The 22,305-nt window shown below is 40.4% G+C and overlaps 1 protein-coding gene across 3 annotated transcripts in view; it reads right to left on the bottom strand.

Annotated features, from left to right (window-relative positions):
• The window catches only part of CHRNA5 (cholinergic receptor nicotinic alpha 5 subunit), a 53,167-nt gene extending 32,611 nt beyond the window's left edge, over positions 1-20,556 (bottom strand). The window contains exon 1 of one of the 3 annotated variants that reach the window (XM_036844157.1): positions 20,250-20,556. In XM_036844157.1, coding sequence (XP_036700052.1) covers positions 20,250-20,376 — 127 coding nt within the window. In that variant the 5' untranslated portion in view covers positions 20,377-20,556. The remainder of the gene's footprint in view (positions 1-20,249) is intronic. The other 2 variants (XM_036844159.1, XM_036844158.1) reach the window with 2 other exon arrangements.
• Between the last annotated feature and the right edge of the window lie 1,749 nt (positions 20,557-22,305).

Here is a 22,305-nt window from a genome sequence, read left to right as displayed (position 1 = left end):
GGCTGACAGAATCTTGGTGCTCCGGCGGGGTGTCAGGCCTGTGCCTCTGAGGTGGGAGAGCCGAGTTCAGGACATTGGTTGACCAGAGACCTCCTGGCTCCACGTAATATCAAACAGCAAATGCTCTCCCAGAGATCTCCATCTCAAGGCTAAGACCCAGCTCCACTCAACGACCAGCAAGCTACAGTGCTGGACACCCCAAGCCAAACAACTAGCAAGACAGGAACACAACCCACCCATTAGCAGAGAGGCTGCCTAAAATCATAATAAGGTCACACACACCCCAAAACACACCAAGGGACGTGGTCCTGCCCACGAGAAAGACAAGATCCAGCCTCATCCACCAGAACACAGGCACCAGTCTCCTCCACCAGGAAGCCTACACAACCCACTGAACCAACCTTAGCCACTGCGGGCAGACACCAAAAACAACGGGAACTATGAACCTGCAGCCTGCAGAAAGGAGACTCCAAACACAGTAAGTTAAGCAAAATGAGAAGACAGAGAAACACACAGCAGATGGAGGAGCAAGGTAAAAACCCACCAGACCAAACAAATGAAGAGGAAATAGGCAGTCTACCTGAAAAAGAATTCAGAGTAATGATAGTAAAGATGATCCAAAATCTTGGAAACAGAATAGAGAAAATACAAGAAACGTTTAACAAGGACGTAGAAGAACTAAAGAGCAAACAAACAACGATGAACAACACAATAAATGAAATTTAAAATTCTCTAGAAGGAATCAATAGCAGAATAACTGAGGCAGAGGAATGGATAAGGGACCTGGAAGATAAAATCGTGGAAATAACTACCACAGAGCAGAATAAAGAAAAAAGAATGAAAAGAATTGAGGACAGTCTCAGAGACCTCTGGGACAACATTAAACACACCAACATTTAAATTATAGGGGTCCCAGAAGAAGAAGAGAAAAAGAAAGGGACTGAGAAAATATTTGAAGACATTATAGTTGAAAACTTCCCTAATATGCGAAGGGAAAGAGTCAGTCAAGTCCAGGAATCCCAGAGAGTCCCATACAGGATAAATCCAAGGAGAAACATGCCAAGACACATATTAATCAAACTATCAAAAATTAAATACAAAGAAAAAATATTAAAAGCAGCAAGGGAAAAACAACAAATAACATACAAGGGAATCCCCATAAGGTTAACAGCTGATCTTTCAGCAGAAACTCTGCAAGCCAGAAGGGAGTGGCAGGACATATTTAAAGTGATGAAAGGGAAAAACCTATAACCAAGATTACTCTACCCAGCAAGGATCTCATTCAGATTCAATGGAGAAATTAAAACCTTTACAGACAAGCAAAAGCTAAGAGAATTCAGCGCCACCAAACCAGCTTTACAACAAATGCCAAAGGAACTTCTCTAGGCAGGAAACACAAGAGAAGTAGAAGACCTACAATGACAAACCCAAAACAGTTAAGAAAATGGTAATAGGAGCATACATATCGATAACTACCTTAAATGTAAATGGATTAAATGCTCCCACCAAAAGACACAGGCTTGCTGAATGGATACAAAAACAACACCCATATATATGCTCTCTACAAGAGACCCACTTCAGACCTAGGGACACATATAGACTGAAAGTGAGGGGACGGAAAAAGATATTCCATGCAGATGGAAATCAAAAGAAAGCTGGAGTAGCAATTCTCATATCAGACAAAGTAGACTTTAAAATAAAGACTATTATAAGAGACAAAGAAGGACACTACATAGTGATCACGGGATCAATCCAAGAAGAAGATATAACAATTGTAAATATTTATGCACCCAACACAGGAGCACCTCAATACATAAGGCAGATGCTAACAGCCATAAAAGGGGAAATCAACAGTAGCACAATCATAGTAGGGGACTTTAACACCCCACTTTCAGCAATGGACAGATCATCCAAAATGAAAATAAATAAGGAAACACAAGCTTTTAAAATGATACATTAAACAAGATGGACTTAATTGATATTTATAGGACATTCTGTCCAAGAACAACAGAATACACTTGCTTCTTAAGTGCTCACGGAACATTCTCCAGGATAGATCATATCTTGGGTCACAAATCAAGCCTTGGTAAATTTAAGAAAATTGAAATTGTATCAAGTATCTTTTCTGACCACAATGCTATGAGACTAGATATCAATTACAGGAAAAAAATCTGTAAAAAATACAAACACATGGAGGCTAAACAATATACTACTAAATAACAAAGAGATCACTGGGGAAATCAAAGAGGAAATCAATAAATACTAGAAACAAATGACAATTAAAACACAATGACCCTGGGGTGGGATAGGGAGGGTGGGAGGGAGGGAGACGCAAGAGGGAAGAGATATGGGAACATATGTATATGTATAACTGATTCACTTTGTTATACAGCAGAAACTAACACACCATTGTAAAGCAATTATACTCCAGTAAAGATGTTAAAAAAACAAACAAACAAAAACACAATGACCCAAAACCTAGGGAATGCAGCAAAAGCAGTTCTAAGAGGGAAGTTTATAGCAATACAATCCTACCTCAAGAAACAAGAAACATCTCAAATAAACAACCTAACCTTACACCTAAAGCAATTAGAGAAAGAAGAGCAAAAAACCCTCAAAGTTAGCAGAAGGAAAGAAATCATAAAGATCAGATCAGAAATAAATGAAAAAGAAATGAAGGAAACAATAGCAAAGATCAATAAAACTAAAAGCTGGTTCTTTGAGAAGATAAACAAAATTGATAAACCATTAGCCAGCCTCATCAAGAAAAAAGGGGAGAAGACTCAAATCAACAGATTTAGAAATGAAAAAGGATAAGTAACAACTGACACCGCAGAAATACAAAGGATCATGAGAGATTACTACAAGCAACTATATGCCAATAAAATGGACAACCAGGAAGAAATGGACAAATTATTAGAAAAGCACCACCTTCCAAGACTGAACCAGGAAAAAATACAAAATATAAACAGACCAATCACAAGCACTGAAATTGAGACTCTGATTAAAAATCTTCCAACAAACAAAAGCCCAGGACCAGATGGCTTCACAGGCGAATTCTATCAAACATTTATAGAATAGTTAACACCTCTCCTTCTCAAACTCTTCCAAAATATAGCAGAGGGAGGAACACTCCCAATCTCGTGCTACGAGGCCACCAAAACCAGATAAAGATGTCACAAAGAAAGAAAACTATAGGCCAATATCACTGATGAACACGGATGCAAAAATCCTCAACAAAATACTAGCAAACAGAATCCAACAACACAGTAAAAGGATCATACACCATGATCAAGTGGGGTTTATCCAAGGAATGCAAGGATTCTTCAATATACGCAAATCAATCAATGTGATACACCATATTAACAAATTGAAGGAGAAAAACGATATCATCTCAATAGATGCAGAAGCATCTTTTGGCAAAATTCAACACCGGTTTATGATAAAAACCTTCCAGAAAGTTGGCATAGAGGGAACTTACCTCAACATAATAAAGGCCATACATGACAAACCCACAGCCAACATCGTTCTCAAGGGTGAAAAACTGAAACCATTTCCACTAAGATCAGGAACAAGACAAGGTTGCCACTCTCACCACTATTATTCAACATAGTTTTGGAAGTTTTAGCCACAGCAATCAGAGAAGAAAGAGAAATAAAAGGAATCCAAATAGGAAAAGAAGAAGTAAAGCTGTCACTGTTTGCAGATGACATGATACTATACATAGAGAATCCTAAAGATGCTACCAGAAAACTACTAGAGCTAATCAATGAATTTGGTAAAGTAGCAGGATACAAAATTAATGCACAGAAATCTCTTGCATTCCTATACAGTAATAAAGAAAAGTCTGGAAGAGAAATTAAGGAAACACTCCCATTTACCATTGCAACAAAAAGAATAAAATACCTAGGAATAAACCTACCTAGGGAGACAAAAGGCCTGTATGCAGAAAACTATAAGACACTGATGAAATAAATTAAAAATGATACAAACAGATGGAGAGATATACCATGTTCTTGGATTGGAAGAATCAATAATGTGAAAATGACTATACTACCCAAAGCAATCTACAGAGTCAATACAATCCCTATCAAACTACCAGTGGTATTTTTCACAGAACTAGAACAAAAAATTTCACAATTTGTATGGAAACACAAAAGATCCCGAATAGCCAAAGCAATCTTGAGAAAGAAAAATGGAGCTGGAGGAATCAGGCTCCTGGACTTCAGACTATACTACAAAGCTACAGTAATCAAGACAATATGGTACTGGCACAAAAACAGAAATATAGATCAATGGAACAGGATAGAAAGCCCAGAGATAAACCCACGCACATATGGTAACCTTATTATTGATAAAGGAGGCAAGAATATACAGTGGAGAAAAGACAGCCTCTTCAATAAGTGGTGCTAGGAAAACTGGACAGCTACATGTAAAAGAATGAAATAAGAACACTCCCTAACACCACACACAAAAATAAACTTAAAATGGATTAAAGACCTAAATGTAAGGCCAGACAGTATAAAACTCTTAGAGGAAAAAATAGGCAGAACACTCTATGACATAAATCACAGCAAGATCCTTTTTGACCTACCTCCTAGAGAGACAGAAATAAAACAAAAATAAACAAATGCGACCTAATGAAACTTCAAAGCTTTTGCACAGCAAGGGAAACATAAACAAGACAGAAAGACCACCCTCAGAATGGGAGAAAATATTTGTAAACGAAGCAACTGACAAAGGATTTATCTCCAAAATTTACAAGCAGCTCATGCAGCTCAATATCAATAAAACAAACAACTCAATCCAAAAATGGACAGAAGACCTAAATAGACATTTCTCCAAAGAAGATATACAGATTGCCAACAAACACACGAAAGGATGCTCAACATCACTAATCATGAGAGAAATGCAAATCAAAACTACAATGAGGTATCACCTCACACCAGTCAGAACGGCCATCATCAAAAAATCTACAAACAATAAATGCTGGAGAGGGTGTGGAGAAAAGGGAACCCTCTTGCACTGTTGGTGGGAAGTAAATTGACACAGCCACTATGGAGAACAGTATGGAGGTTCCTTAAAAAACTAAAAATAGAACTACCATATGACCCAGCAATCCCACTACTGGGCATATACCATGAGAAAACCATAATTCAAAAAGAGTCATATACCACAGTGTTCATTGCAGCTCTATTTACAGTAGCCAGGACATGGAAGCAACCTAACTGTCCATCGACATATGAATGGATAAAGACGATGTGGCACATATACACAATGGAATATTACTCAGCCATAAAAAGAAACAAAACTGGGTTATTTGTAGTGAGGTGGGTGGACCTAGAGTCTGTCATACAGAGTGAAGTTAAGTCAGAAAGAGAAAAACAAATAATGTATGCTAACACATATATATGGAATCCAAAAAAAAAAAAAAAAAAGAAAATTGTTCTGAAGAACCTAGGGGCAGGACAGGAATAAAGATATAGACATAGAGAATGGACTTGAGGACACAGGGAAGGGGAAGGGTAAGCTGGGACGAAGTGAGAGAGTGGCATGTGCATATATACACTACCAAATGTAAAACAGATAGCTAGTGGGAAGCAGCCACATAGCACAGGGAGATCAGCTCGGTGCTTTGTGACCACTTAGAGGGGTGGGATAGGAAGGGCGGGAGGGAGACGCAAGAGGGAGGAGATATGGGGATATATGTATATGTATAGCTGATTCACTTTGTTATAAAGCAGAAACTAACACACCATTGTAAAGCAATTATACTCCAATAAAGATGTTAAAAATAATAATAATACGAAACAGTCTCTTTGCAATCAACCTTTGGAAAGGGACAAAATATTGGAAAAATCACATATCTGATAAGGAGATAATATCCAGAATATGTAAAGAACTCCTACAACTCAACAAGAACAAAACCGCCAAATAACCCAATTAAACAATTGGCCAAGGACTTGAATACACATTTCTCCAAAGATGACATTAAAATGACTAACAAGCATATGAAAAGATGTTCAACATCACTAATCATTAAAGAAACGTAAATCAAAAATCACAAAATGGGGACTTCCCTGGTGGTGCCGTGGTTAAGAATCTGCCTGCCAATGCAGGGGACACGGGTTTGATCCCTGGTCCGGGAAGATCCAACATGCCGTGGAGCAACTAAGCCCATGTGCCACAACTACTGAAGCCTGCGGGCTCTAGGGTCCGTGTGCTGTAACTACTGAGCCCGCATGCTGCAACTACTGAAGCCCACGTGCCTAAAGCCCATGCTCTGCAACAAGAGAAGCCACCGCAATGAGAAGCCTGCGCACTGCAACGAAGAGTGGCCCCTGCTCGCCGCAACTAGAGAAAGCCCGTGTGCAGTAATGAAGACCCAACACAGCCAAAAAAAAAAAGATAGCTACACCATCTTTAAAAGAAAAATCACAAGATATCACCTCAAACCCAGTAAGATGGCTACTATTAAAGAAACAGAAAATAGCAAGTGCTGGCAAGGATGTAGAGAAGTTAGAACCCTTGTACAGCATTGGTAGGAATGTAAAATGGTACAGCCGCTGTGGAAAACAATATGGCAGTTCCTCAAAAAATTAAAAATAGAATTACATATGATCCACAAATTCCAATTCTGAGTATATTTCCCAAAGAACTGAAATCAGGATTTTAAAGAGATATATTAGCATACCCATGTACATAGCAGCTTTATTTACAAGAGGTATAAGCAACACAAATGTCCATCTATAGATGAATGGATAAGCAAAATGTGATATATACACAGAATGGAATATTATTGAGCCTTAAAAAGGAAGGAAATTCTGATACAGGCTATAACATGGGTGAACCTTGAGGACATTATGCTGACTGAAATAGGTTAGTCACAAAAAGACAAATACTGCATGATTCCACTTACATTAGGTATATAAAGTAGTCAAACTCACAGAAACAGAAAGTAGAATGTGGTTTCCCAGGCCTGGGTGAAGAAGGAAATGGAAAGTTGTTCAATGGGCATAGAGCTTCAGCTCTGCAAGATGAAAAAGTTCTGGCAATCTGTTGCACTACAATGTGAATATACTTAATACTACTGAACTTAAAAATGGTTAAGATGGTAAATTTTATGCTATGTATTTTTTAAACCACCATTAAAGTTTTTAATTATTAAAAAAAAAACTACAATTGAAACTATCACCCAGAGAGATGGCATCTGAAATTTCAACAACAAAACAAGGAGTTTGTAATAAGTTGCATCAAATAAAAACTTGAACTGAACAAAACACAGCAAAAGGCTTCAGGATTTTCATGAGGTATTGTTAAAGGGAAAAAAGGGATAGAAAAGAGACTACAATGTAATCCTACTCTTGTAAAATAATCAATTATTAAAATCTGTCTATATCTATCTACCTATATAATTATATATGCCTGAGGAAAATTATGGCATTTTGCATACTAAATCAACAAGGGTAATTAACAAGGGTTATATGGGGGGATATTGATGTGGGTTAGGGAAGGAGGGAGATGGGAAAGGGAGAGTACAAAAAAGGAAAGGGGGAAAATACCAAACTCAATGAAAAAAATAATTCTCAAGTAGCCACACTCCTCAGATAGGCTACAAGTTTCTTAAACTTTCCCACATCTCAGTGTGTGTTCAGTACACAGGAAGACTGCTCACATTAGGTAAAGTTTTGAAATTACTTAGTTATTGGAATAAAAGTGAAAAAATATTTTTACATAAGAACTGGACCTTAGTAGTAAGGTGGATGGTGCTATCATCTTTCACCATCTAGCTTTATGATTGGTGCTTGAGCCATAGGTCAGGCCCCTTGGTTAACTGATTTCTTATTTTTCATTTCTACTAGTTAAGAAAATCCTGTCTCAGGAATGGCAGCAAGCATTGGTAGATCCGGAAATTCAACTTAAACAGGGACCTGGGGACTTCCCTGGTGGTCCAGTGGTTAAGATTTTACGCTCCCAATGCAGGGGGCCCAGGTTCAACCCCTGGTCAGAGAACTAGACCCCACATGCCACAACTAAAAGATCCTGCATGCTGCAATGAAGGTCTTGCACACGGCAACGAAGATCCTGAGTGCCGCAACTAAGACAAGGCGCAGCCAAATAAATAAATAAATATTAAAAAAACAAAAAACAGGGAACTGAAAAAAGAGCTTGAGTGCTGCATCATACGGGCTTTATACGGGCTTCTATCCAAGTGTCCTTCAAGCCCAGTCCCTTCACCCTGAGTCCTACTGACTCTTTCTCTTGTCCATCTCTTCTGTCTTTTCCTCCTCCACAAGCCCAGGGAATTATTTCCTCCTATCAAGGAAAAGCTGTGCTCTAACATTATGTAGCCTATGCTAAGTTGCCCTCTATGGTCCACGTTTTTGAAACTGAAAAAGGCAAAAATGAACTCCTAGACCCACTGTCTGCTGGCATATCACATTCCTTCTCTGAAGTATGAGCACAGAATTAGCTAGCTTGAGCAGGTAGGGGGAAGAGTCAAGAGGTAAAAGGAAAAACCAGGAACAACATAAATAGGGCAGTAATATTTCAAAAATATTATCTTGTCACATTGACATCCTCAAAACTAAATTTGATGGATCAGTTCTAACTATTCAAGGCATGACTGTACCAAGGAGCTATGCTACTTGAGAACATCTGAAATCAGAAAAAATGGCATTACTAATGTCATGAAAAAAATGTTTCTCTCAAATCCCACATGTTTAAGAACTCATGTGTGCACTTTTCCCCTTGAGAACCAGGACAGTGCAATACAGAAAAGCAGAGGCTTACACAGGGTGCCCATTTCTTCATGCACCAGGCTGAAAGACAGGCCTGGTGCCTGTGATCTGCTCTTATTCACAACTGTTTAATATCTCCTTCAACACTGAACCGAGAGCAGGAAGCATGCTATCCCCACCAGCTGCTCTCTGTGAATGAAAGTGCAGGACCCGGCCATGCCATGCAACACCGCTTACTTGCAGAGCTACACCCTTCCCTGCTGCCCCCAGAGTTGGTGCTGTCAGAGCTGTTCTCAACACACTTTTCCAGTCTACATCAGAGATCACAAAAGGATCCAAAAGAAATTTAAAATCTCTTCTTCTGTAACCCGAGTCCCCAGGGATAAAAATAAAATGCCACCCGGCACACCTCCCTCATATGTACCAGGCATAAACCAGAGGGTGATTCGTGCTCTGCATTTAGTGGTTTTGTCTAACCAAAAAGCAAAATACCAGAAAGCACACAAGTGATAGTAATAGCTCTTCCACTTGGCATGCTATTAATACCATGCGACATCTAGCACTGTCATTAATTAATTAATTAATTAATTAATTTATAATAAATTTATTTATTTTTTGCTGCACTGGGTCTTTGTTACTGTGCCCGGGCTTTCTCTAGTTGCGGTGAGAGGGGGTTACTATTTGTCGCGGTGCGCGGACTTCTCATTGCGGTGGCTTCTCTTGTTGCAGAGCACGGGCTCTAGGTGCCTGGGTTTCAGTGGTTGTGGCTTGCGGGCTCTAGAGCGCAGGCTCAGTACTTGTGGCACACGGGCCTAGCTGCTTTGCAGCATGTGGGATCTTCCCAGACCAGGGCTCGAACCCATGTCCCCTGCACTGGCAGGTGGATTTCCAACCACTGTGCCACCAGGGAAGTCTCTAGCACTGTCATTTAATAAAGGGACTTTAGGAATAGTCACTCTGCTTTCTCTTCTAGCAGAATAACTTGTGCCTGGATTCACAAGCTGCTTACCACTAGCAGGCCTTAAAGCCCTTTTGGGCGCATGGAACTCATTCTACTCCAAATGTCGTCTCTGGGATCTTGGTCTCTTCTCTTCAGCAACAAAATTCATCAATTTTGTACTGCAAAGTTATTTTATATTTATTCAAGAAAATAACTGGTTCACCAGAGGGGCTGCTATCCTTTGAAAATGTCACAAATGCTTTCCGGGCTGCCATTATTTGACAAAGTTTCACAATAAAATAACCCCTGGGTACTGGGGAGTGGATTACTGATAGGGTGAAATCTGATTGCCAGCTAATCATTGTTTTGCTTTCCTTTGGGGGGAGTACATGTGAAATCACCATATCTGCAGATACATTTGTCCCAACACGTATAGATTTATACTCTGTATACACACTACATTACAGCAGAATTCTGAATCGTACATTACTATTCATTATCACTATTTTCGAGCCACTGATCCATTTAAAAAATGGAATATAATGCAATAGCTAATGTCAATAACTACCCTTAAATTACATGAAGCCTGGCAAAACTCCACAACGTTAACATGTTAGCAAGGACAATTCATTACATATACATTCTTTAAAAATGCAAACATTAAGAACACAATGGCGGGCTTCCCTGGTGGCGCAGTGGTTAAGAATCTGCCTGCCAATGCAGGGGACACGGGTTCGAGCCCTGGTCTGGGAGGATCCCACATGCCACGGAGCAACTGGGCCCGTGAGCCACAACTACTGAGCCTGCGCGTCTGGAGCTTGTGCTCCGCAACGGGAGAGGCCGCGACAGTAAGAGGCCCGCGCACCGCGATGAAGAGTGGCCCCCGCTCGCCGCAACTGGAGAAAGCCCTTGCACAGAAACGAAGACCCAACACAGCCAAAAATAAATAAATAAATTAATTTAAAAAAAAAAAAGAACACAATGGCACACACATCTTTAAAAAAGCACAATTAATCTTACATTTCAAGTATGTAAAATGTATGCAAAAAATATTATTCCAGTGCTGACCACCTGACAGACCTCAGGGATGCTTTGCGTTTTCAGGACACACTTTCAGAAACACCAGTCAAACAGAGTCTTTCAGAAACTACTGGCTTAAGCACACCTAATCCTTACTTTGGCAGGGAATTTTTTTAGGGTACCCAACAATTACTTTTAGTAATTTTTCAGGAGGCTTATAAAATTGCACTCAACAATGTAGATTCTAGAAATTCTACTCTAGTTCTCCATTTATTTACAACAGAGAATCCCAAAAGGTCATTTCGAAGGGTACAACAACTAAAATAAGCTTAAGGAAAAAGAGAGATTGCTTTCATGGAATCTGTATCTCCTATACAGACCTCTCCTCTCGGTCCACACCTGAATACCCATTTCCCCAAAAAATTTCAAGTCATTTAGTGAAACCACACATAGTTTCAAAAAAATGTAATCTCGCTCATTAATTTTAGTATGGTGAAGAGGAAGGGACATAGAACCACAAAGCTGAAAGCTTTAATTTGAATACTCAGCACCACTAGTTACCTGTTAACCTCCATGTCACAGTTCTCTAATCTATATGAAATCAACATGCGCAAAACCAAATTCATGACCTTCCCCAAAGTGGTCCCCTGATGGTATTCCCCATCACAGTGAGTGATCCCAGCATCTGCCTAGTTCCACAACTTAAAAACCTAGGAGTCATCTTTCATACCACCTGCATTGCCAATCCACAAGGAAACTATTGATTTTACCTCCTAAATATTTCTCAAATCCATCCATTTCTTAACAGCCTCATGGCCACCATCCTAGCACATGCTATCTGCATCTCTCATCAGGACGAGGACAAGCCTACTACCCTAAGGGGTGTCCACACAGTTTCTTAGCCCCCTCCAATTGGTTCTCTGCACTGATACACAAGTGATCTTTTCAAAACACAAATCTGATATTACGCCCTGGCTTAAAATCCTTCTGTAGCATTCCATTAAGATAGACCAAAATCCTTAAGGCCAAACGTTGCCCGATCTGTCCCCTGTAGCCTCTCCCCTTTGCTCTCTCCAGCTACACGGCCAGTTCAGCTTCTCAAACACACCACACTATTCCCCCCTTCACCTAGCTAACTCCTACTCCTCCTTCAGATCTCAACTTCTTCAGGACTCTGTCCTGCCCCCAAAGTCTCCATTAGGTTCCTCTGCAGAGAACCATGTTCCTTATCTGGGGTGTAATTATACAATCTTGGATGTATTTGATTAAAGTCTGTCTTCCCCACTGTGGTGGAAACTAATGGCAGCAGGTACTGTGTTTTATTCACCATCATAACCCTATCACCTAACAACATACTGGCACATAGTAGATGCTCCATTTGTTGAATGAATATATGAATGGGTAAAGGAGTCAGTACCATCTGATGATTCCCATTTATCTCTAATAATTCAGAATTTCATCATTGGTTGTGAAAGCAACTGTTACAAGAGATACACAATTTTGTTGTTAAGGATTACGAGTCACATTTTGCTGTTAAGGATTACGAATCACTAGACAGCTTCTTGAAGTTAGAGAGACCTTGTCTTACTCAGATTTGAATATGAAGAGAGGTAATATAACATACTGGCTAAGAACTCAGGATTTTAAGTCCACAGGTTGGGTTCTATCTAGCCTCTAATACTTACTGTCTGACCTGAAGGCAAGTTACCTAACTTCTTGGCATATTGGTCTTTTCATCGGTAAACTGGTCTAAAGCAATACCTACCTAATAAGGTTATTGTGAGGATTAAATAAAATTGTTCCTATAAATGCCACCACAGGGTCATTCTTATTAGTCCATAAATGATTGCTAAAGTAATGATAACTGATAGACCTCAAAAGGCAAACACACAAAAATACTACCACAAAAGCAATCACTGCCTGCAGAGCTGCTGATTTCCACCTAAAACTTCCACGATAGCCCAAGAAAGATCATCTCCCTACAGATTACTCTACACAACAGGACCTTGCAAAAAAAGAGAAGGAAGAACATGTCTGTGGCATCGGGCATCTCAACACAGTGCAATGACAGTTCAGTGAAAAGCTCTCAAGTCTATATCCTTTATAGCTAATAATAATAACTAGAATACCAACCTACTAATAGCACATAAATCACATATCTCAGAAAAACAAAGGGAACCAAGCTGTGAAGCACATTGAAAATAGGACAAGAACAACAACAAAAATAATTAATGGGCAGTTCTTCCGAAGTAGCTAAAAATACAAGGGAAAAACTAAATTGAATATGTAAAAGGTGCAAATATATATACTGTCATTAACTCTCTGAGAAATTTAAATTTGGGTTTTACAAATCCATTTGTAACTCCAAGTATCATTACTCTGGTATTGTCTCAAATTTGAGGAATTAAAAGAATGACTTATTGAATAAATTTCACTTTTAAGTCACTTACTGAAACCACATATATTTTCAAAGAAATGTAACCTTGATCCTTAATTTTAGTATGGTGATTAAGAAAGGGCACAGAACCGCAAAGCTGAAAACCATGATTTGAACACTCGGCACCACTAAATAGGTGTTAAATTACATATGTCCCCATTTTCTTTTCTTTTTCTTTAAAATTTACTTATTTATTTATTTGGTTGCACTGGGTCTTAGTTGCGGCCAGTGGGCTCCTTAGTTGTGGCATGCATGTGGGATCTAGTTCCCCAACCAGGGATCGAACCTGGGCCCCTTGTATTTGGAGCACAAAGTTTTAACCACTGCACCACCAGGGAAGTCCCCCATTTTCTAATTTACAGAAATAAGGGTATCTGTTGGCAAAATGTTGAAAACTGTTAAACATGTAAGGCAAGAACTCTTGAGTTTGTTATACTTGAGGATTTTTGTGTATGTTTGAGTTTTTCCACTATAAAACATTAATAAAAAGGATAACTTCTGCTTTGCTGCCTCACTGTTATGCGGAAAAAATGAAAAAGTACATTATCTCACTATGTCAGGTAGTGTCTAAGGTAGTTTAAAACTCTTTTTAAAGTTTGTTCCACTAAATTCGGAGGTAGCTAAATATATAAGGATTTTAAAAACCAATTCTAGGAAGATAAGACACAATAGTGTCCTCTGTTGGTATTCTTCCATGAAGAATCATGATTTTCTTATCAAAAAGTATTGAAAAAAGTCAGCCAAGGTGTTCTGCAGCTAAATATGAATAATAGTAGTCCTTTGCCAATCTTTAGATAAAGATAAATTAACAGACAACACCTGCTATAATTTTAAGTTTCTTCCATAAATTCTTCTTAAATCTTTAGCATCTGCTACAACCTGAGTATATTAGAGCCTAACATGTAATACCTAGTTTAGCTCATTCATTCATTGAACAATTGTTGAGTGCCTGCTTCCCATGCCAGCCTCTGTTAGGTGCTAGAGGTAAAGCAGAAAACTCTGGTGCCTGCCTTCCTGGGGACAAGTTTGCATATTTATTTACTTTCATCATATCATAATTATAAACTGTATGGCTATGCAGAGAACACCCCACAATGCAAAGGGCACCCCCTGCATATGTGAACATGGCTGCAGCCCTGAAGTCTAACAAAGAATTTCTCAACTCGACACTATTGAGTTTGGGCTAGATAGTTCTTTGTTACAGGGGGCTGCCCCATGCACTACAGGATGTTTGGCAGCATCCCTGGCTTCCATCCACTGCATATACCACCTCTTCAATGTGACAACCCAAAACATGGCCAAACATTGCCAAATACCACCTGGTGGGGGGGAGGGAGGGATGCACAAAACTGCCCCTGGTTGAGAGTCACTGGTCTAACAGTAGCTAGTAAGCAGCAGATGTAGAACTAGGACCCAGATTTGTTTCTGTTCTCAGAATAATACTTTAGGGACTTCCCTGGCCGTCCAGTGGTTAAGACTTCGCCTTCCAATGCAGGGAGTGCGGGTTCAATCCCTGGTCGGGGAGCTAAGATCCCACTTGCCTCGTGGCCAAAAAGCCAAAACATAAAAAGCAGAAGCAGTGTTGTAACAAATTCAGTAAAGACTTTTAAAATGGTCCACATTTTTAAAAATCTTTAAAAAAATAATACTTTAATTACAAAAGTAATGTATGATCATTATCAAGATTCCAACCAAAAGCACATTCATTAAGAGTAGGAAATCTCCCTCTCCTCCTCCTTATCTCCCTTCCTCCAAGGCTAACCACTGTTAAGTCTGTTGTGTACACATCTTAAAATACACACACACACACAGAGGAAGAACAAATGTTTTCTTTTTAACTTCTGCGACTTGCTTTTGTCATTCAATTCTCTAGGTCAACGTACATCCATCCATCTCACTCTTTCTTCATAAGCCGCAAAGCGGTCTGGGTTATGGGTGTATCATAATTTATGTAAGCTTTCATCACTGGTAGGCATTTATACAGTCTTTAGTTTTTGGTTATTTCTAACCATGCTACAACGGAAAAATGCTGTAGTTAACATCCTTGTACAAGGACTTCTATGACACCGACTCTCAGGAGTAGAACTGCTGAGTCAAGGTATACATGTTTTAAATTTTGCTGGTTACTGCCAATAGCCTTCCCTTTCTCCTTTACAGGTCACCATAGGAAGAAATAAGATAATGTACCTAAAAGGTTTGTAACAGTGATATATATTATATATACTCAATTCATAATTAAGGCAGTCCTGGAGTAATCTTTCCCTACAAGTCTGCTTGTATGTTTTTTAAGTTAACAAAAAGTGTCTTGTATACCTTTTTTAAAGATCCTCTCTGCAGCAGTGCTAGGAGGGCTATTTTAAGCAATAGCAAGATAAAAAAAGTGAATATAACCAACCATTTTGTAAATGAGAAGAAATGCATACTATATCCAACATTTTCAATGTTGCAAATAGGTATGCTTACAAGTCATTATTGTAAATGTTACAGATGAAATGCAGAGGGATTTTTTTTTCACTCTAGGATTTTCATTATATTTTCTATTGATTTTTATCACAGAATTATCGGATAAAGTGTCTCTGTAACTGATATGCTTTAGTAAACCTAATTTAACATCTTGCGCTCTCAGAACACTTGCAGTAAGAAAATGACCTTAGGCAGTGTTAAATTTAGGTCCAGTCAATAGTTTTCAAGAAGAGACAACTTGCACACTTTAAAAGTTTAAGCATCATCAGATTGAATAAATGCAGAGTTCACTATCGTAATTTGACACCTCTCAACAGGCAATAAATATGTATTATGAGCTAGTATATTTACAGTGTCATGAACTAAAACACCCGATGGAACATGAAGTTGCCTCAGTTCACTATAGCCTGTGTGACCTTGATTAAGACTCTTGCAGGGCTTCCCTGGTGGCACAGTGGTTAAGAATCCGCCTGCCAACGCAGGGGACACGGGTTCAAGCCCTGGTCCAGGAAGATCCCACATGCCGCGGAGCAACGAAGCCCGTGCGCCACAACTACTGAAGCCCGTGCGCCTAGAGCCCGTGCTCCACAACAAGAGAAGCCACCACACTGAGAAGCCTGCGCACCGCAACGAAGAGTAGCCCCCGCTGGCAGCAACTAGAGAAAGCCCACGCACAGCAACGAAGACCTAACACAGCCAAAAATAAATACGATGAAATAAATAAACTTTAAAAAAAAAAAAAAAAGACTCTTGCAAATTTCCTCCTTAGGATTGTCCAAATATGAATGAATAGTGGGGACTGGAAGGAAACATGGAAATGGGAAGACAGCTCTATTTGTTAGGGTGGTGGGATAGTGCTTAGTTTCTATTGGCCTTATCCTGTTTGGGCTATAGTTCATTGTGAATTCTCTGTTTCCATAGTTACTATCACTGGATCCTCTTAAAAATCCATCCAATTCATATGAATGGGAAACTGTCTACAACCTTGCTACTCAAAGTGTGGTACTCTGACCAGCAGCATCCATACCACTCGGGGCCTTGTGAGAAATGCAGAACCTCAGGTCCCACCTCTGAACCAGTGCCTGCATTATAACAACATCCCCAGAGGATTCCTGTGCACATTAAAGTTTGAGGAGCCCTGGTCTACAAGACTTAGAGCAGTGATTCTCAAGGGTGGGGGAAGAGGGAGACAATTTTGTCCCCAAAGGCCCATTTGACAATATCTGGAGGTATTTTTTGGTGGCTGCTACTGGCATCTCGTGGATAGAGGCCAAGCTTCCTGCCAAACAACCTACAAGGCAAAGGACAATCTCCCATAACAAAGAAATATCCAGCCCCAAATGTCAGAGGTTGAGAAGCACTGACTGAGAGGAAAAGCAGTTTTGCCCAACTCCATATATACACTGTTGATCGTAAAATAAAAAGAAATATAATATCAAAAGTTCATATTGTCCTTTTTTGTCAGAATTCAAATATTCATATTTAATTCCTATTTTTATTGGTAAAAGGCTATATTTTATAATTCTTCTTTAGAAGAAAAGAACATGAGGTCACTGAATTAAACACAGGAGAAATAATATCATCCTTCCCCAAAATGGAAACAGAACATTTAAATTAAAATTTTAGTCACAGAGCAGACTAGTTTTATATTGTCATTATAAAACGATACCTATGCTGTTCTGGAGAGCAGTTTTCTAAGAAACAATTGTAAACTTTTTTCCAAAACTATTCCAGTATTTTCCAACTCTCATTGTCAAGACATGCTTATTTAATATTAAACTTAAAATTACATCTGAAAGAATTTAATTGCAATTCTTAGGGGAGAAAAATAATGCTATTAGAAGAAAAATGTTTTGTACTTAAATTACTGTACTAAAAACTCATATCCTAATTATAAAAATTACTTACTAGATCTAATTTGTAGATTATAGGTTAAAAAAAACCCTATTCTGAGAAATGACTGAAAACCTTTTTGAAGTTCCATCCATAGGCTACATTTACAAACTTGTCTGAAACGTATCAGGAGATACACAAATAAAACCCTGTCTTCCAGGTGCTTAGTCTAGCTCATAGAGCATACTTAGTATTTGCAAGGAAACAAAAATAATTTTTAATTTCAAATTAAACTGCATGAAAAGTTTATATAAGGCATCCAGATAGTCTTTTGGGTATAATCATAACAAAAGTAGAGAGGACAGTCGCTATATGTGTATTTCTATTAGCTTCTTAAGACGTTAATGAAAATGACTAAAGGTGAGAAGAAAAAGAATCTTTCATAGCTCTCATTTTCTATGAAATAATTATTTTATTTTCCTTTGAATGAAACAGAACTCAGCCACTACATATACTAATAATAAAGTTTCAACCATTGAAAATGTCACACAACTACACAGCTAAGAAATATAACTGACTAATGACCATCTCATTTCCATAAATCACTCTCCTAATCATGGTCAGGTCAGTTTAAAAGGCTCGTATTATCTTAATATACTAGGTTAATTATCTATACTTTAATACAGACAAAATTGCCTCCTGAGTATCTTTCACAGCTCTGTAACCTTCCACCAGCCAAATAAGTATGGCTGCTGGCAGACTAGACATTTTCTTTTCCTAGAGATTGGCTCACAGAAAACCATAAGGAAGAGTTATTAAGATCCTGAGATGAATACGAAAACAATAAAATGTAAATATAAAATTAATTATAGTTGGAAGGACCTGAAATCCATCTACTACCACCTTCTAATTTTAAAAATGGAAAAATAAAGGTTCAGCAAGGTCAAGCAATATGCCCAAGGAAACACAGCAAATTAATGGCAGGTCTCCCAGTTCCAGACAGTACTTCAGCAGTTTTACACAAAAGCATATTAACAATTAGGAGCAAGTATGCAATTCCATCATTCTTTCAACATCACTTTGTTCTTCAAATGATCACTTACTAAGAGCATCAGAATCTTGGCATTTTAGAGTCTGAGAGGGAAGCCTTTCATGATCCCTCCTCTTACAGATGAGGAAACTGATATCCAGAGAGATCTTACTGTTCCATTCATTCATCCACAAACATTTACTGGACTGCTGCAATAAGCTAGGTTTTAGAGATACAAAGATACACAGGATAAGATCACAGTTCTTAAGGAGCTCATGTGGGACCAAGAGAAAAAAATATATAAATGTAATCCAACAAGATGGTTATTATAAGAGAGGTATTCACTAAGAAGAGTGGAGGCAGGAAGGAATTAATCAGCTCTGATTGTTTGGATATAACACTGTACACCAAGCATGAACAGATAGCTATTTACACCATTTAATCTTGGCTACAATGTTTTATATTAAAACAGATGAAAAAAGTTCCACTTTCACCAAAAGGAGTAGAGACTACTGTTTTCTAGAGTGTCAGGCAGAGTGCCTGGCATTTCACACGTATTATTTAATCCTGAAAATGACTCAGAGGTAAGCAGTATTATCCCCATTTTTCAAAGAAGGAGGACCGCTGAGACAAGCTTGTCCAAGTCAAGATACACCAGAGTCATAATTTGAACCCAGGTTTGCCTGGCTCCAAAATCACATTCCTTTCTTTCTGTTAAACTATGAATCTCTCTGCACAGGATTTATTTGTTTAAATCATCCTCCACGTTCTTTCTCTACAGTCTTCGTTAAGCAATACACCCTGCAATAAATAATTCTAGCCTTCAAGATTATCACTTCCTAGAATCAGGAATCAGAGTTTAAAAACCTTAAGGAAGGAAAGACAAGAAAAGGTTCTGCTTATACCCACATAAAGTTTCCTCACTCATAAAAATTGAAATACTGGTGTAGTGAACTTCAGCTTTTACCTCTTGCTTAAAGGAGTATTACTTTTTCTATGTTTAGATCACACCATAGGTGCTCCGTAAGTAGTAGTATTTTTCTTCAAGGTGTTGAGAGGGCAGACTCAAACTTTCTGAAGCTTTGAATTTAAAAAAGTACTAAGCATTTTCTTTTATTGTTTCTATTCCTGTCCAAAACATTTTGAAATAGAGAAGGCTGGGGAAAAGCTCTATTCCAAGATGCTAAGGAGGAATTTAGGATGCATATGGTTAGCGCACTGCCCAGCCTTCTACAGCTAACATGTTTCATCTTCGGGCAAAAGGGAAGATTTCAAATGCTAAGGGGCGAGTTGGGGAGGAGGACGGGGCCAAGGGGTAGAAGATCAAATCCTAATCCCTAGTATTAAGTCCAAGGAGCCTTCATAGTTGCCTGTGAATAAAGTAACTACGTGGGAAGCCCAGCTGAAACCAAGAAAGGAAAGCCCTTCTGGATAACGACGGCATCTTTTATTGAAAAAGTTGTATCGAAGTACACACTAAGTCACCCAGCAGTCTCCAGTGAGGCGGGTCATGGAACAAAATTCAAAGAGGCCTTTTCTCTGCATTTAAATAAACACATCTGAGCATTTAAACTGAAACCTCACGCCAAGCCCCCAGGAGAAAAATATAACCGCCCTCCGTAACAAGATTTTCGGTGCGGGCCGCAGCCTCACGGCTCTCCGGGCACCGGCGTGGAGCTGCCCCGGCATCCCCGCGGTCCCCGCCCGGCGAACCCCGGCGGCCCTGAGCCCCGCCGCCTGCTCCGAGGGCGAACCCACGGACCGCCCTCCGCCGCCCAGGCTCACCTCCGGGCACGCCGCCTCCCGCGCCCTCCGGACCCCAGCGCCCGGCGACCAGCTGAAAAACGAGGAGGAAGTGGAGCGGGCGGGGCCCGAGGCAGAGGACCGTGCACTCCGACCCCCGCGCAGCCATCGCCCAGGACCCGCGCGGGAACGCAGGGAGCCGCCTCGCGACGGCCACGTGAGGAACGCGGACTCGAGGGACCGAGCGGGGAGTGTGGGTTGGAGCCAAGGGCTAGCAGCGGCTGCGGAGGGCCGTCCTCAGCTGGGGACGGGGTAGCCTCCACTACCCGCCAGATTTGCGCTGGCTCTGGGCGCGACAAAAAGCTCGGGAAGCCTAACCCCGCCCAAACCCCGCCCCCGTTCACCTCTTGTTCCGCCCAGCCCCGCCTCGTCCTCTCTGGCCCCGCCCCGCCTACTCATAGCCCCGCCTCCGTTCCGCCCCGTCATTCCCCAGGCCCGGGTTTGGGCCCCACACTATCCATTCTCGCTCCGCCTTTTTCACACCTGGCCCCTCCTCACCACTCTGGCCCCGCCTCCAGGCCCGACGCCTGGCGGGTGAGATGTTGGAGCTCAGAGTCCCAGGAAGGGCAAGGCCAGAGGATGGCATCACAGGCGGGTCCTTAGTCTAACCACAGAGTGACCTTGGGCAAGCCGCTGCATACCTATGATAACTACCATTAATTAATGTCTGCTCCGTGCCCAGCACCAAGAGGGGAACCAGACAGACAGACCGCTCTCAGCAGACAGAAAACCAGTAAACATAAATAAAGTTATTGAGTTGTGATGAGAGATGCAAAGGAAACAGGCAGGAGGCTGAAACATAGTGGAAGGGGACTTACTCCTAGGCTCCCCGCTGAAGCTCTCTCCACTCAACCCTGCTGCCCACTAAATTCTTCCTTGCGAGGTAAATACCAGTCGCAGCTTGCCTGCCTCAAAAGGCTGTTATGAGCCAAGTGATCCCCAACAGGAGACCAGCGAGGCGACACTGGGCAAGTCATCCTCCCTCTCTGGGCCTGTTTCTTCATCCTTAAAAGGAGGAGGATAAGCTAGAGGACTTTGAAGGTCCAGCTCTGACACTCATTCAAGCCATCCACAGAAATGATTTGCAGGTGTCTCAAATGTGGACAACGCCCTCCATGCTGCCATCAGTTAACGTTAGTAAATATTAGTGACTCCATCTGCCACAGACACTAGCAACTCCGATGGTGATTGATAATGAATTCCATCTCAAATCTCACTAGATCATACATTTCATCCCTTCTATTCATAATTGATTAGAAAGCTTCATTTGGCTGAAGAGATTCAGGCAAATCATCTTTGAACTTCAGTGGCAGTGCGTTTCTCTGATTCTTCACAGAAAGCTTTACGGATTTGACACCTCTAAGACTCCTTGTGAGCAGAAATATCACTCCAAGCTCCAGACTCTGAATCTGTTTAAAAACTAAACCTGGTTGCAAAGAATCCAAAGGGTGAAAATTAGTTAAGACTTTTTTTCCCCAACTAAGTACCACCAGGAAAATGGAAACAATATCCATTGAAACTAGTCTGCTTAAGCTGGACTTAGGGAAAGAAAGGGGCCACAGAAAATGATAACCAGTTTGTCACTAATTACACTTCTACATAGGAAGGAAAGACAGTACTTATTGTCCCTTATTTCTATTTTGCTCTGAAGAATTTATGGGGCATGTAGACACTTATGCAATTCACCCTAACAGTATTTGGAGAAAGTAAAGTGTTATTCTGCTTCTACAGCTAGGGGATTTGAAACTGACTGGTTGAATAACTGTTGAAGGTCACAGCACCTGTCAGTGGAAAAAATAGAATTAAATGGCTGTTAGCTGAGCCATGGCAAGCATAATTGGAACTCCAAGGTCTCCCCAGAGTGTTATGTCAATAACCATGAGAACGGACTTCCCTGGTGGTGCAGTGGTTAGGAATCCGCCTGCCAATGCAGGGGACATGGGTTCGAGCCGTGGTCCAGGAAGATCCCACATGCCATGGAGCAACTAAGCCCGTGTGCCACAACAACTGAGCCCGCATGCCTAGAGCCCGTGCTCCG

This window comes from Balaenoptera musculus, chromosome 2, assembly GCF_009873245.2.
Source record: "Balaenoptera musculus isolate JJ_BM4_2016_0621 chromosome 2, mBalMus1.pri.v3, whole genome shotgun sequence".
Taxonomy (NCBI): domain Eukaryota; kingdom Metazoa; phylum Chordata; class Mammalia; order Artiodactyla; family Balaenopteridae; genus Balaenoptera; species Balaenoptera musculus.
Note: the sequence above shows the minus strand (reverse complement) of the source record. Positions and strands in the feature narration are given on the sequence as shown.